The 13,414-nt window shown below is 35.0% G+C and overlaps 1 protein-coding gene across 1 annotated transcript; it reads left to right on the top strand.

The window, feature by feature from the left end:
• Positions 1–1,150: 1,150 nt before the first annotated feature.
• P174DRAFT_436294 (uncharacterized protein) lies at positions 1,151–1,477 on the top strand (the record flags this gene model as incomplete). Its single annotated transcript, XM_024826002.1, has 1 exon — positions 1,151–1,477. One exon carries the CDS (start codon positions 1,151–1,153, stop codon positions 1,475–1,477), a length of 327 nt encoding a protein of 108 aa, XP_024676823.1.
• Between the last annotated feature and the right edge of the window lie 11,937 nt (positions 1,478–13,414).

The raw sequence follows: 13,414 nt of genomic DNA, 5'->3' as shown, positions 1-13,414 counted from the left end.
AAATCTAATGCTTGTGGGTTTGGTACAGATAAAGAAACACCAGGGATTCTTAGGGGCATGGAGAGGAAGATAAATAACTCAGCTTCAGCATTACAATAAAGAAAAGTAATAAAGAAACTGTAGATTGCTCCTGGTACTGTAGAAGGTTTATAAGGGGAAGCATGCGCGCTAGATCTGCCCCTGATTCTATTGGCTCTGGCAGAAATCCACAGGTTATGTTGGTCCAAGCAAAGGAAACAGGGGAAATTCGGACAGGGAGGTGAAGAAGGAGATGCAATATCAAAGCAGAATTAATAATAAAGTTATTGGAAGCAGATACTGACCTTAAAATTGTTTGTAGTTGGAGATGAGATGTTGTTGGTGATGGTGTTGAGGGAAGAAGAAGAAGAAGATGGAAGGAGGTAAGATGGAGGTGGATGAATAGAATTATGCATTATGTGGCACAGGGTTGAAGCCCTAGGCAAGACATTTTATAGAAAAGTGAATGTGTTTGTGAATGTATGTTGCTGTGAATGTTAAAGCTATACAGAATATACCATTGAGTGATCTGATTGGTTGAGCCTGAGCACCCACCCACAAGTGTCTCAGCTAATGACATCATCACGTGATATTCAGCCGCCCTGACAGCACAGTTGGCTCTGGCTGAAATCAGGGGCACCTGGCTGTGAGCAAGCAATAGTTGGCTCTAGCCGAAATCCAGGGCACCTGGCTGTGAGCAAGTGACAGTTGGCTCTGGCCAAAATCAGGGGGCACCTGGCTGTGAGTAACACAGGTCAGATAAGCATAGGTAACAGAAGCTGTGAGGATCCTATACATGGAATGGATTAATGGGGTTGAATTAGATGGAAGTTCTTCAAGTCTTTATTGACTCATAGTAAAAGAAAATGATTTTCAGGTATCATCAACTCCCAGACATAACTTATCTAATGGCCCGTCTTTTCCTATCCGCACCGACATCTAAATCAGCATGTGGGTTGGCTGACCATGATTTAACAGATGTGGAACTTATATCTAAGCAACCTGTCTTGCACAGCAAACACTAGAAAAAGTCATCTAGCATTTACTGCTGGCGGCTGGCGGTTCAGATGTTGCGCATGTTGCTGTCACGCTGGCAGAGGTGGTTCAGGGAGTCATTACTCTTGCCATAAGCATGGAGGAAGCTGCAGAGCACATAGCTCTGGTTATCACCGGTGTAGCGACTGTTCTCATCAACCTTGCTGATGGAGATCTAGATGGAGGTGTGGTCGTTGGCCCTGATGATGTGGTTAGTGGTGCTGCACTTGCAGTGGACGCAGCTATAAGAAAGGAAGACTTAAAACCAGAAACAGTGCAGATGGTGAAGGAAAGTGAGGTAGTATTTACTTATAGATTAATCTCCCTTCTCATTCTCCATCTTGGTGGTTTGGTAGAGTTAAGCTTGATGGGGAGGAAGATGGAGAATGAGAAGGGAGAGATGGTTAACTATATATTAGGATAGTTAAATGGTGAGCGGATGATGGAGTATTATAAAGTATAACTAGATAGATAAGTAAGCATATGATACCTAGCCCTGACCGAAATTAGTATGCACATACAGATTAGAGTGGTTTGGTAAGGTGGTTAAGGTTGATGATGGTGAGGAAGATGGAGAATAAAAAGGGATGGGAGAGATTAACTGTCATTATAGGTGAATGGGTAAGGTGATGAGGCAGTACAAGAAATGATTGTATAGTTATAAAATACCTAGATTAATACCTATGCTAGTGAAACATGGCCCCGGCCGAAATCAGGGCATGCTAGCCTGGTTAACAACTGTTGCTTGTTGTAATGGGGTAGGATAGGAGAATTAGTGTGTTAGCCTGTGGGTAGGAGATCTAGTAGATATATATGTAAGATGATAGATTCCTGTTAGGTAAAAATAGAGCTAATTCCTAAGCCTCAGTATTAGGGGACATGCACCTCTACTAGGTAACTTCCTTGGTCCATCAACGCCTGTACTTTTGTGTTTTGATGATTCCTTTCTGCATGCACCTTGGCCCTGTGCAATAGCCATCTCTTCCTAGAGCTGGTAATAAATTAACAGCCAGGCCTGTAACATCTATATCCATCTTTTAGTTCTAGAAATGGAAAAGGGTGTAGGGCTTCTTGTTCACGCAGGGTAGCCTAAACATCCTTAAGATATAGATTCCTCTATTGCTTGAACCTCATCACGAGTAATTGACTGATCTGTATAGTATTGTTGAAGGTGTGTAGCCCTTGATATATATGGTATAGCAGTGCCATGGTTAATATATATCAGTAATTTCCACTCCGTGAAGTGCTTAAGGAATGGCCAGGGAGTGTCCTCAAATGGCTGAGAGATTGTGCTAGGTGGCAGGGAGAACTGTGGAGTAGGCTAACTGGATGTTACTCTTGGCTGAGAGACTTGCAAGGTGGGCTAGAGGATGAAGTCATGCCATAGACAGGATGCCTGCTGAAAGATGTCTAATTTGTCCCCAAAGGCCTGCATGTAGTATAGCCCTGTCCCTGGCATAGATGTGTTGATTAATTAAGAAATGATGTCTGGCCTGGGCAGCAAAGACATTCTGGAGCAGTGCTGCTGCTTGAGCTAGGTCCTCCCCAGAAGCCTGAGATAGTAAGTGCTTCTTAGTGATTCTAATGGCAATATAATAGTATTTTCATGTTGTGAGGCGCACACCATTAAAGGCCCCCTTACTTAACTTAAACATTATCTGTGATACCTGTCCCCTCTCTGCTGTATGCCTTGCTCCAGGCACAGCAAACAAATAATGATTATCTGTAGGTTAGGGTTTGGGGGCTGGGTTTAGCAGAGCAGGTGTGGATCCTTTCTTTTGCCTTTGTCTCTTCTCTTAATTGAGAGCTAAAACAAGGGATCGCACATGAATAAGGTAAAGTACTACCAGCCTCCCAACCTGTGGTGGAAGAAACTGGGGTGTATGGTTATATGACTTAGTCTAATTCCGGCTCTTGTTGTAATCTGTAATGATGAGCACAGATCTATTATAAATAAAGATGTTTTATTAAGATGTGGATGTATTCTACTACTTAATGTTCTAGAGCTCTGTGCCTTAACTTAGCTGCCCCTAGTATATTAATTAGTACTGTGAGTTCTTATAGAAACTGCTTTATATTGCTTAGGTATTTATCTACACCTTTAAAGTCCCATGTGTCCTTTTGCCTTATGGGTTGAATGCTATTAGGTAGAGTCTTATAGAGCTGTAGCAGTGCTTCATAGGATATTTAATGCAGTGATAGTAGATCTAAAATAAGAAGCCGGCTGTATCTTTATGTAGCCGGTCCTGTAAGTTAGCTAGCATGATTAGTGACTTATAGCCCTAGAGCAGGACTTCATCTAAAAAGGAAGTTAGATTTGATATCATGCCTTAGACCCAAGCACACATTAAGTCTATTGCAATACCTCTAGCCCCATCATGGTGGATGACTTGCCCATCATCTGACCAGTGCACATTTAGGGGTTGCTTCTGGTGATGTGTAATACTAAGCCCTTTGCTCATCAACCGCAGGAGCTCAGCCATGGGATACTAACTATCCTGTCTAGTAAAGGTACTTGTGTACTAACAGTGCCCAGTCAAGGTAATTTGGATATTTAGTATGGGCACAGATATTGGGAATAAACCCATAGGGCTTGACTAGCAGGGTATATTCTAATAGTAATATCCATGATACCCATAAGAGAGCTGCAAGTTTGGAAGTGTAGCTGTAAGGATCATAGAAGCTCTTTGTCTTAGGTTGGATTCCATACACAGCGGTGAAAGTAACAATCATATTTTGAAATTTATCACCATGTGTGTGGCCAGCCTTTCTGGTAAGCAACCTAATACAGAATGAAAAAAGCCACTCTTCTAGCCAGGCCTGACTAGTTGAGGGAAGGCAGCGCAGGATGTGATTATTATTTTGATATCTTAGGTCTCCAAGTCTGGGCTTTGTAGTTTTAGGGGGAAACTAGTCATTAGAGTAGTCACTCTCAGTGCCTAAGAATGATGATGCTCAGCCTGATCTAAGCTCATCTATAGTAAAGCTTGGATTAGTACTATCAGATCTATCACTTCCATCTGAAGCTACTTCAGTGTCATCTCCTGAAGGGTTAATTAACTAACTTGAGGATTGCATGATGGCAAGGCGGTTGCAATAATGTGGCTGTTGTGAATAAGGATTTATGTTCCTCTTCTTAGACATAACCTTTGACTTCCTGCCTCCACATCTTGTTGTTATTGGGGTTAGAACTGTATTGGGGCTTGCTCTCCAGGTGGAAAGCTCCCTAAACCTTAAGATACCGCCTGCGTGTTATAGGTTTTGGACAGAGGTGGAATAACCACACTAACTAGTATCTAAAATAGCTGTTGCTCTGAGAGCTGTTATCACTTCATCTGAAGTTGCTGTTGGGCTGAAGGCCCCTGCTGCTTGATTTAATGGCTAGTAGATCCTTGGCTGCTAACAGCATATTATAAGCCAAACTCCAGATCTTGTGATTATTCAGTAGGCCTATCTTCCAAGGGATTAGGATTGGTGAAACTATCTTTAATATGGCTCTTAAGGAAGTAGTTAAGCTAATCCCATATTAGAGTAGCTTCCATTCCTGTGAAGGATCTAAAAATACCCTGAGCTTTGACCATTGCACTTTATTATCTCTGAGAGGCACACTGCGGAAGATGAAGTAAAGAAGCTGTCTCCAGACCTAGATATAACCTTCTCTATGCTAGGGTTTAGGAAGTTAAGTGGATGCTTTCCTTAGCATTATGTAATTAGACTTGAAAATACTTCCTTAATAGAGGTAGGTGTCTGGCAGAGTGTTCAAAATGCTCGCTCTATAATATAATTAAAGGTTGCCAGGATCATGGCGAGTATCTGGTTACTATGATTAATCAGCGCTTGCTTAAATTGGTAATTAACATCTAGCACACCCCAGAATGGCTGGAGCTCATGGATGGACTGTAGAGTTCTAATATGTCTAGCTGCCTGAACCATTCCATCTAACAAGCATCTGTGAAAGTAGTGTAACCACTCTGTGGATTAAAGCCAAGGAGTAACATCATTATTAAGATGGTGGTTATTAAGGAGAAACACATCATCTGAGTTTAGAGAGGGACCAGGAGCATATCTAGCCATGTCTTCTATATTTAGAACCAGACTAGGGACAGGTTTGGTGCTAATATGGGAGTCTGGAACTTAGAGAGGTTAGCATATATTAGTAAAGGTAATGAGATAGAATCTTTACCCAGTGCATTAGATAAGTATTTCTAAACATCATGAACTCAAGTCTCTTCATATATAAGCCTGGAAATCCATGCTGATTGAGTGGGTGCCTGAATTAATGGTGTTTATCTTAAATTACATGTCTCAGTTTCAGTCTGTTTAGTTAACTACAAGTCGGGCTGTGAGTCAGGGACTAGAAGGATTAGCTAGTTAGCATATTTTAGATATGATGTATAAATCCTTACCTAGAACTCTAGCTAGTTCTAGACCTGATAGTTGTGAATCAGGGACATCTACATCTACAGCATGTATTAGCAAAATTATTAGTGAGGATGTTGTAGGTTTATATAGATACTATCTGAAATTATCTCCAACTTGCGCTACACCAAAGGTGGTGAAGACCTGATCTCAGGCGCGTGAGCACCTTGTTGATGTAGATACTCAGTCTTGATCACCCAGTATCTAGTCTTTAGCAATCCACAGAACCACTGCTAGCCCTAGACTTGAACTGGACTTGGCCCTAGACTAAGATGTTGTTGTTGATGATGTTTCCTAATCAAATCATAAGATGGAGTTAGGAAATCACAGTCAGGGCAGTGCCATAGATTAACTGTCTTTAGGTGGGGAACAGGTATTATATATGGTGGAATTAGGAAGTCTAAGTGATCATGGCGTGGCTTTGCGTTAGATGGAATGCATTGTAGATGATGGTCTTAGTTTTCAGGGGCACCTTATGCATGTTAATAAGATATCTACACTTAACTTTTGTGGGAACTGCAATGCAGCATTTAAGGCAGAAAATTACCTAGTATGTGGTGCTATATAAGTATAGACTGGGTTCACTAGCTATTGCCATTCCCAGTGTATTTGAATTAATAGATAGTGGGATACTTGTAAGGCACTTATGAAATCATAATAATATTATGTGTAGAGTCCACGTTGCAGGGGGGTGTTAGTTAGTTTTAGATTAATCAGCATGGGAGGTGAATGGTGGTGGGTGGGAAGTCTTGTTAGGCTTTGAAATAGGGGTAAACATTGATATCGCTGCATTTTGGCTAGAGCCAAAATAGAATTGCTCTAGAAATGAAATGGGGCTGGAAAAACTAATGTAGTGAGTTAAAGGATTTTAGCTAGAGCTAAAAGGGAATGGCTCCGGCCAGAATCCTGATGTGAATGGATGGATTTCGGCCGGAGCCAAAAGGGCATTTAATGGCTCTGGCTGAAATCCTGATGTGAATGGATAATAGATTTTGGCCAGAGCCATTAACTTTTAGGCTCTGGTTGAAGGGTTACTGGTTAAAATAATAAATTTACTATAGGTCTAGTACTAGATAACTAATTATTTATTTTTAGTAGATAGTAGGGACTTTTAGCTGTAGAATAATAATAGACTAATTATATAAGTATAATTCCTGGTTTATTAAAAATTATTAAAAGCTACTTTAAAATTTATTACCTGCTAACTAATTATAATTATTTTTAGTAAATAAAGCTATTTTTAACTAATCTAATAATATATAGTATACTTAGTAATAATAAGCCTAGAATTTTTAAAACTCTATATAATTAAATATTTTATAAATTTTATATAGTAGACTAGTAGAGATATATATTAAAGAGAGGTAATACTAAGAGATCTAGTAAGCTAGATAATAATTAGATTTAGTTACTAGAAAAGATTTAGTCTAGATAATAGATATATATATTTATATTTATTAGATTAAGATAAGAAGAGATTAAGTATATATATTTAAAAAAAAAATAAGAGAAATTTAGAGATTAGATCTAGACTATAACTAGTATATATTAAAGTATATTATACTTCTTAAACCTTATTAATAAAATATATCTAGTATTAAACTAGGAATATACTAGTATATACTAAACTTTAGAAGAAATTCTAAAAATAATATATATTAAAGTATACTATACTTCTTAAACTCTATTAATAAAATATATCTAATACTAAACTAGAAATATATTAAGATATACTATCCTATAGAGGGTAGAGGACCCTACTAGAGTCTAAGTTTAGGTTTAGCCTATTCTATAAGGGATAGAGTACTATTCTATATAGAGAGTTATAGATTTAGGTTAATACTATAACTATAGCTAATCTTTATAAAATCTATATTATTTAATAAAGCTTAAAGAGAGTAATCTACTAATAATACTACTACTTAAAAATATTAAGGATTAGTAGAGTTATTATAGGTAAAAGAAATATAATAGAAATTTAAAAGTAGTTAGTCTCCTAAAGTATACTAACTACTAGTAATAGTATTATACATAGACTCTATAGTTCCTATACTAAATAAGACTAACTATAAGGTCTACTAAGTGTAGACTCTATAATTATAGCTATCTAATCTAGATTTTATAGTCCTGATTATCCTGCCTTAGTAGACTCTATGGTAATAGCCTATATCTTAGTTAATTCTTAATATTTTTAAATAGTTTAAAATACTTTATAATTCTAATTAGCTAAATTATTATATTCTAATATTAAATCCTTAATTATTCACTAGTAAGGTGGTTAAACTAGGGGGGTAGGCACTAGGTTAAAATTTTTTATTAGGGTGTGCTAAGATAATTATCTATAAGAAGCCTATACCCTTTTAGGCCACTATCTAGCCTAGATTAGTATCTAAGGCATCTATTAATATAAAAGGGCCTTAGAATTCAGGTAGAAATTATAAGAAAAATAATTAGTAGTATTTATTAAAAGCCTAGTACTAGATAACTAATAATAAATATTTTTAGTAAATAGTAGGGACTTTTAGCTATAGAATAATAATAGTCTGATTATATAAGTATAATTCCTATTTTTTTAAAAATTCTTAAAAGACACTTTGAAATTTATTACCTACTAACTAATTATAATTATTTTTAGTGAATAGACTAAATTTTAACTAGAAGAATGCTATATAGTATGCTTAGTAATACTAAGCCTAGAATTTTTAAAAATTTATAGAAGTTAATGTTTTGTGGATTTTATTTAGAGAGTAGGTCTAGACTTAGTGGTCTAGTAGGGAGAGGCCTATAAGCAGGCTACCTAGACTAGGTGATTTAGCATTGATAGGTCCCTGTGTGGGCTATCTAGACTAGGTGATCCAGCTTTAATAGGTCCCTACATGGGCTATCTAGACTAGTTAATTCAGTATGGCTTAGCCTAGTTTTTAGGGCAGGTGCACCCTAACTATAAGGGGCACAGCTAGTTATTTACATTATTTTGTTGGTTATAGTAGTTATGTTAGGAGATTAAGGTTAATCAGCATTAATATATTTAGGAATGAATATATATTTTAGTATACCATAATGCGCAGAGATATATATTATATAGTTAGTTTATATAGTATGTTAGCTAAATCAGTGGTTTATACATATATATATATATATAATATCAACCATAGTTATAATAGACATAGGTAGTAGGTAGGGAGGGAGTAAGAGAGATAGTAGGTAGATAGGAAGGTAGATAGTAGGTAGGCAGTAAGGCAGGCAGTAAGGTAGATAGGGAGGCAGATAGTAAGGTCATATATGAGGCAGGCAGTAAGGCAGGCAGTGAGGTAAGTAGTAAAGTAGGTAGTAAGGCAGGCAGTAAGATAGGCAGTGAAGTAGGTAGTAAGGTAGGTAGAATAAGGCCTAGGTAGTCCAGGTGGTCTAGGGTTTTAGGTTAGTATATCCTAATCATAAGGGGCACCTACTAGCGGTGTTATGCGCGGACTCCACAGTTCCCATACTAATTAGGGCCAACCACAAGGCCTGATGACTGCAGTTTCCACATCCATTCCCTGTCCAGTCCAGATTCCACGGTCCTGATCATCCTGCCTTGGCGGACTCCACGGCAATGGCCCATACCTTAGTCAATTCTTGATATTTTTGAATGGTTTAAAATGCTTTATGAATCTAATTAGCTAAATTATTATATTCTAATATCAAATCCTTGATTATTCGCTAGCAAGGTGGTTAAACTAGGGGGGTAGGTGCCAGGTCGAAATTTTTTGTTGGGGTGTGCCAAGATGATTATCTGCGGGAAGCCTCTACCCTTTTAGGCCACCACCTAGCCTGGATTAGTGCCTGAGGCATCTATTAACCTAGAAGGGCCTTAGAATTCAGGCAGAAATTATGAGAAAAATAATTAGTAGTATTTATTAAAAGCCTAGTACTAGGTGACTAATAATAAATATTTTTAGTAAATAGTAGGGACTTTTAGCTATAGAATGATAATAGTCTGATTATGTAAGCATGATTCCTAATTTTTTAAAAATCCTTAAAAGACACTTTGAAATTTATTACCTGCTGACTAATTATAATTATTTTTAGTTAATAGGCCAAATTTTAACTAGAAGAATGATATATAGTATGCTTAGTAATACTAAGCCTAGAATATTTAAAAATTCATAGAAGTTAATGTTTTGTGGATTTCATTTAGAGAGTAGGTCTAGACTTAGTGGTCTAGTAGGGAGAGGCCTATAAGCAGGCTACCTAGACTAGATGTTTCAGCTTCGGTAGGTCCCTGTGTGGGCTATCTAGACTAGGTGATTCAGCTTCAATAGGTCCCTGTGTGGGGGTCTAGTCTAGAAGATTTGATATGGCTTAGCCTAGTGATTTAGCTTTAATAGGTCCCTGCGTGGGCTCTCTTAACTAGGAAATTCAGCTTTGATAGATCTCTGCATAGGCTATCTAGACTAGGTGATTCAGTATGGCTCAGCCTAGTAATTTAGCTTAATAGGTCCCTGTGTTAGCTATCTTAACTAGGTGATTCAGCTTTAACAGGTCTAAAATATATATATAGTAGGGTCATTCAGATGTAGGTAAAGCTTTAGTTAGTAACTATATATATAGTAGAGTCATCTAGATCTAGGGAGATATTTAATTTATGAATATATATTTACATATAAATATATATAATAAAGGGAAATAAATATATTTAACTTATACTAGCCTAGTAATTCTATAATTATCTAGACCTATCTAGGCCTATCTATTATATCTAGTAGAATAAGATATACTAAATCTATAAAATAATAGGGCCCCTTTATAGTAGGGGAGGATAAGGGTAGCTTTTAGAGCTAGGGAATAAGGGATTAGGTATATAGGTATTTAATATACTCTATAAGAGTAGATAGATTAGTTAATTAAAGATAGGATAGATATAACTACTAATAAGAATAAAGAAGATAGTAATTTAAAAGATAATAATAAGAATTACTTTATATATATATCTTTATATTTAAGTATATAAGCAGGATAATATATATAGATTAGTTTAGTAGTTTAGGTTTTAATATATATAAAGTATTTAGAATAAAATATTACCTTAGAATAGCTAGATAGATATAATAAGTATAACTTAAAGTAGTAAGGGTAAGAGTAATAATTTAAGAGAAAAGAAGAATATATAAAGAGAGAGATATATTAAAAAGTAAAAAAGTTTAATAGAGTAGATATATATTATTAATAAATATATATAAGAAGATAAAAGAGAATAATATAAAAGAGAGATTATTTTATAAGAAATAGTTTAGAAAAGAGAGAGAAATTAATTACTTAAATAGAATTAAGATAGAATATAAGAATAAAAAGAAGTAAAATAATAATAAATAGATTAGTTTAAGATAAATAAAGAAAAAGAGAGAATAAAGAGAAAGATTATTTAAATAATATATAAAGTAGAAAAGGGTAATAAGAAGTAAATATATATATATATAGAATAGTTTAAAAGTATAGAGAGAGCTTAGGTTTACTTTAATTATAATATAAAGAGGAAAAGGAGGAAAAAAGGATATAAAGAAATAAAAAAATAAGAGATAGTTAGATTAAGAGAAAAAGAAATAAAATAAAATTATAAGAGATTATTTTACTAAGGAGAAAAGAAAAGAATAAAAGTTAATTAATTAGAAAGAAAAGAAGAATAGGGAGTAAAATAATATAGATTATTTAATTAGAAAAAAGAATAAAAAAGTTAGGTTTTAATAATTTATAAAGATGAAAAGAAATAAATAAATAATATAGGAAGTTAAGGATTAGAATAAGAATTAAAGAATAAGTTAAAAAGAATTAAAAAAATAAGAGTTAGAAAAAGAATTAGAATAAGGTGCTAGAAAGAGAATTAGAATAAGAATTAGAATAAGAATTAGAATAAGAATTAGAATAAGAATTAGAATAAGAATTAGAATATAAATAAGAGTTAGGATAGTAAGTTAAAGGTTAGAATAATAAATAAATAAAGAAAAAAAGATAGATATATAATAAAAAAAGAAGAAGAGGAGAATTAGAATAAGAGCTAGAATAAAAAATTAGAAAGAGAATTAAAATAAGAATTTTAATAAAAATTAAAAGAAGAGTTAGGGGTAGTAAGTTAAGAGTTAGAATAAGAATTAAAAAAGAGTCAGAAGGAGAGTTAAAGATAATAAGTTAAGAATTAGAATATAGATTAAAAAGAGAAAGAAAAGATAGATAAATAGATAGAAGAGAAAAAATAAGAATTAGAAAATAAAAGAAGGATAAGAGGAGAATTAGAAAGAATTAGAAAAGAGTTAGAGAGAGAGATAGAAGGATAGTAAGAAGAATAGTAAAGGATAGTAAATTAAGAATTAGAATAAGAATTAGAGGGAGAGTTAGAAAGAGGATTAAAGAGAGTAAGTTAAGAATTAAAATAAGAATTTAAAAGAAGAATTAGAATTAGGATTAAGATAAGGATAAGAATAAGAGTTAGGGACAATAAGTATAGGATTAGAATAAGAATTAGAAGGGGAGTTACAGATAGTAAATTAAAGATTAGAAGAAGTTAAAGATAGTAAATTAAAGATTAGAATCAGAATTAAAGAGAGAAATAGAAGGAGAGTTAGAAGAAGAGTTATAGAGAGTAAGTTCAGGATTAAAATAAGAATTAGAGAGGGATTTAAGAAGAGAATAAATAGAAGGATAAGGGTTAGAATAAGAATTAGGGGAAGAGTTAGAAAGAGGATTAGAGGGAGCAGTGGATTGGAGAAATATTAGTGGGAACTACTAACTACTATTAGGGATATTAGGTTTCAGGTCATATAGGGATAGGGATAGGGATAGGGATAGGATTTAGATAAGAATAAGAATAAGAGTTAGGGTTAATAAGCTTAGGATTAGAATAAGAATTATAAGAAGAGTTAAAGATAGTAAGTTAAAGATTAGAATATAGATTAAGAAGAGAAAGAAAATATAGATAAATAGATAGAAGATTAAATAAATAAAATAGAAAATAAAAGAAGGATAAGAGGAGAATTAGAAAGAATTAGAAGAAGAGGTAGAGAGAGAAATAGAAGAATAGTTAAGGATAGTAAGTTTAGAATTAGAATAAGAATTTGAGGGAGGGTTAGAAGGAGTATTAGAGTAAGGATAAGAGAGTAGACCAGAGTTCAGAGTAGGGGAAAGGTGGATTAGAGAAAGAAAGGCGGGAACCACTAACTGCTATGGGTTAGAATGGACGCGAAGCATAACCACTATGGGTTAGAGATGGCGCGAAGCGTAACCGCTAGGGTTAGAAATGGACGCGAAGCGTAACCGCTATGGGTTAGAGATGGGCGCGAAGCATAACCGCTATCCCACAAGGGGTGGAGCACCATGGTCATGGTGCGTTTAGGGTGTGTAGCTACTGATTGCTTGGCAAACCCCAAGTCCGCGCATGGTGGGTTTACACACTTAGTGGCATGGTGTATTTAGTATTAATAGGCTGATAATGCTCAGATTTTTTCCTTATATAGAGTAGCTATTTATCTTTTCACTAGTTAAATTTAAGGTCTATTAATTCATTCTTGAAGGTGTGGTGTGGTTATAAAATTACCTTATTCAACCTCTGTAATTTTGTTGGGGTATCACCCGCACCTGTATTAGATTCAGGGGTAGAGGTATTCCCATCCTCTTAGAATTCATAAATAGTCATTTAAATTCATTTAATCCATCCATATTCATCCATAGTTTATTATGGAAAACCAGTTATTTTGTCAGGTGCCGACCCTAGGCATACTCATTTGCCATCAATGCCAGCAGGGGGTGCGACCAGCAGAGGTGGATCAGCATCTTAAGAAGAAGCATCACCTAAAGCATGCAGTCACTAGCCAGATCATCCAGGCAATATCTCAATGGGATGATATTCAGTATGAGAGTAGTGCAATCTACATACCATATGAATTAGATCAGCCACTGCCTATATTACCATGTC

The sequence above is a fragment of the Aspergillus novofumigatus genome (assembly GCF_002847465.1).
Source record: "Aspergillus novofumigatus IBT 16806 chromosome Unknown P174scaffold_31, whole genome shotgun sequence".
Taxonomy (NCBI): domain Eukaryota; kingdom Fungi; phylum Ascomycota; class Eurotiomycetes; order Eurotiales; family Aspergillaceae; genus Aspergillus; species Aspergillus novofumigatus.
This window is presented reverse-complemented; position numbering and strand designations above follow the sequence as displayed.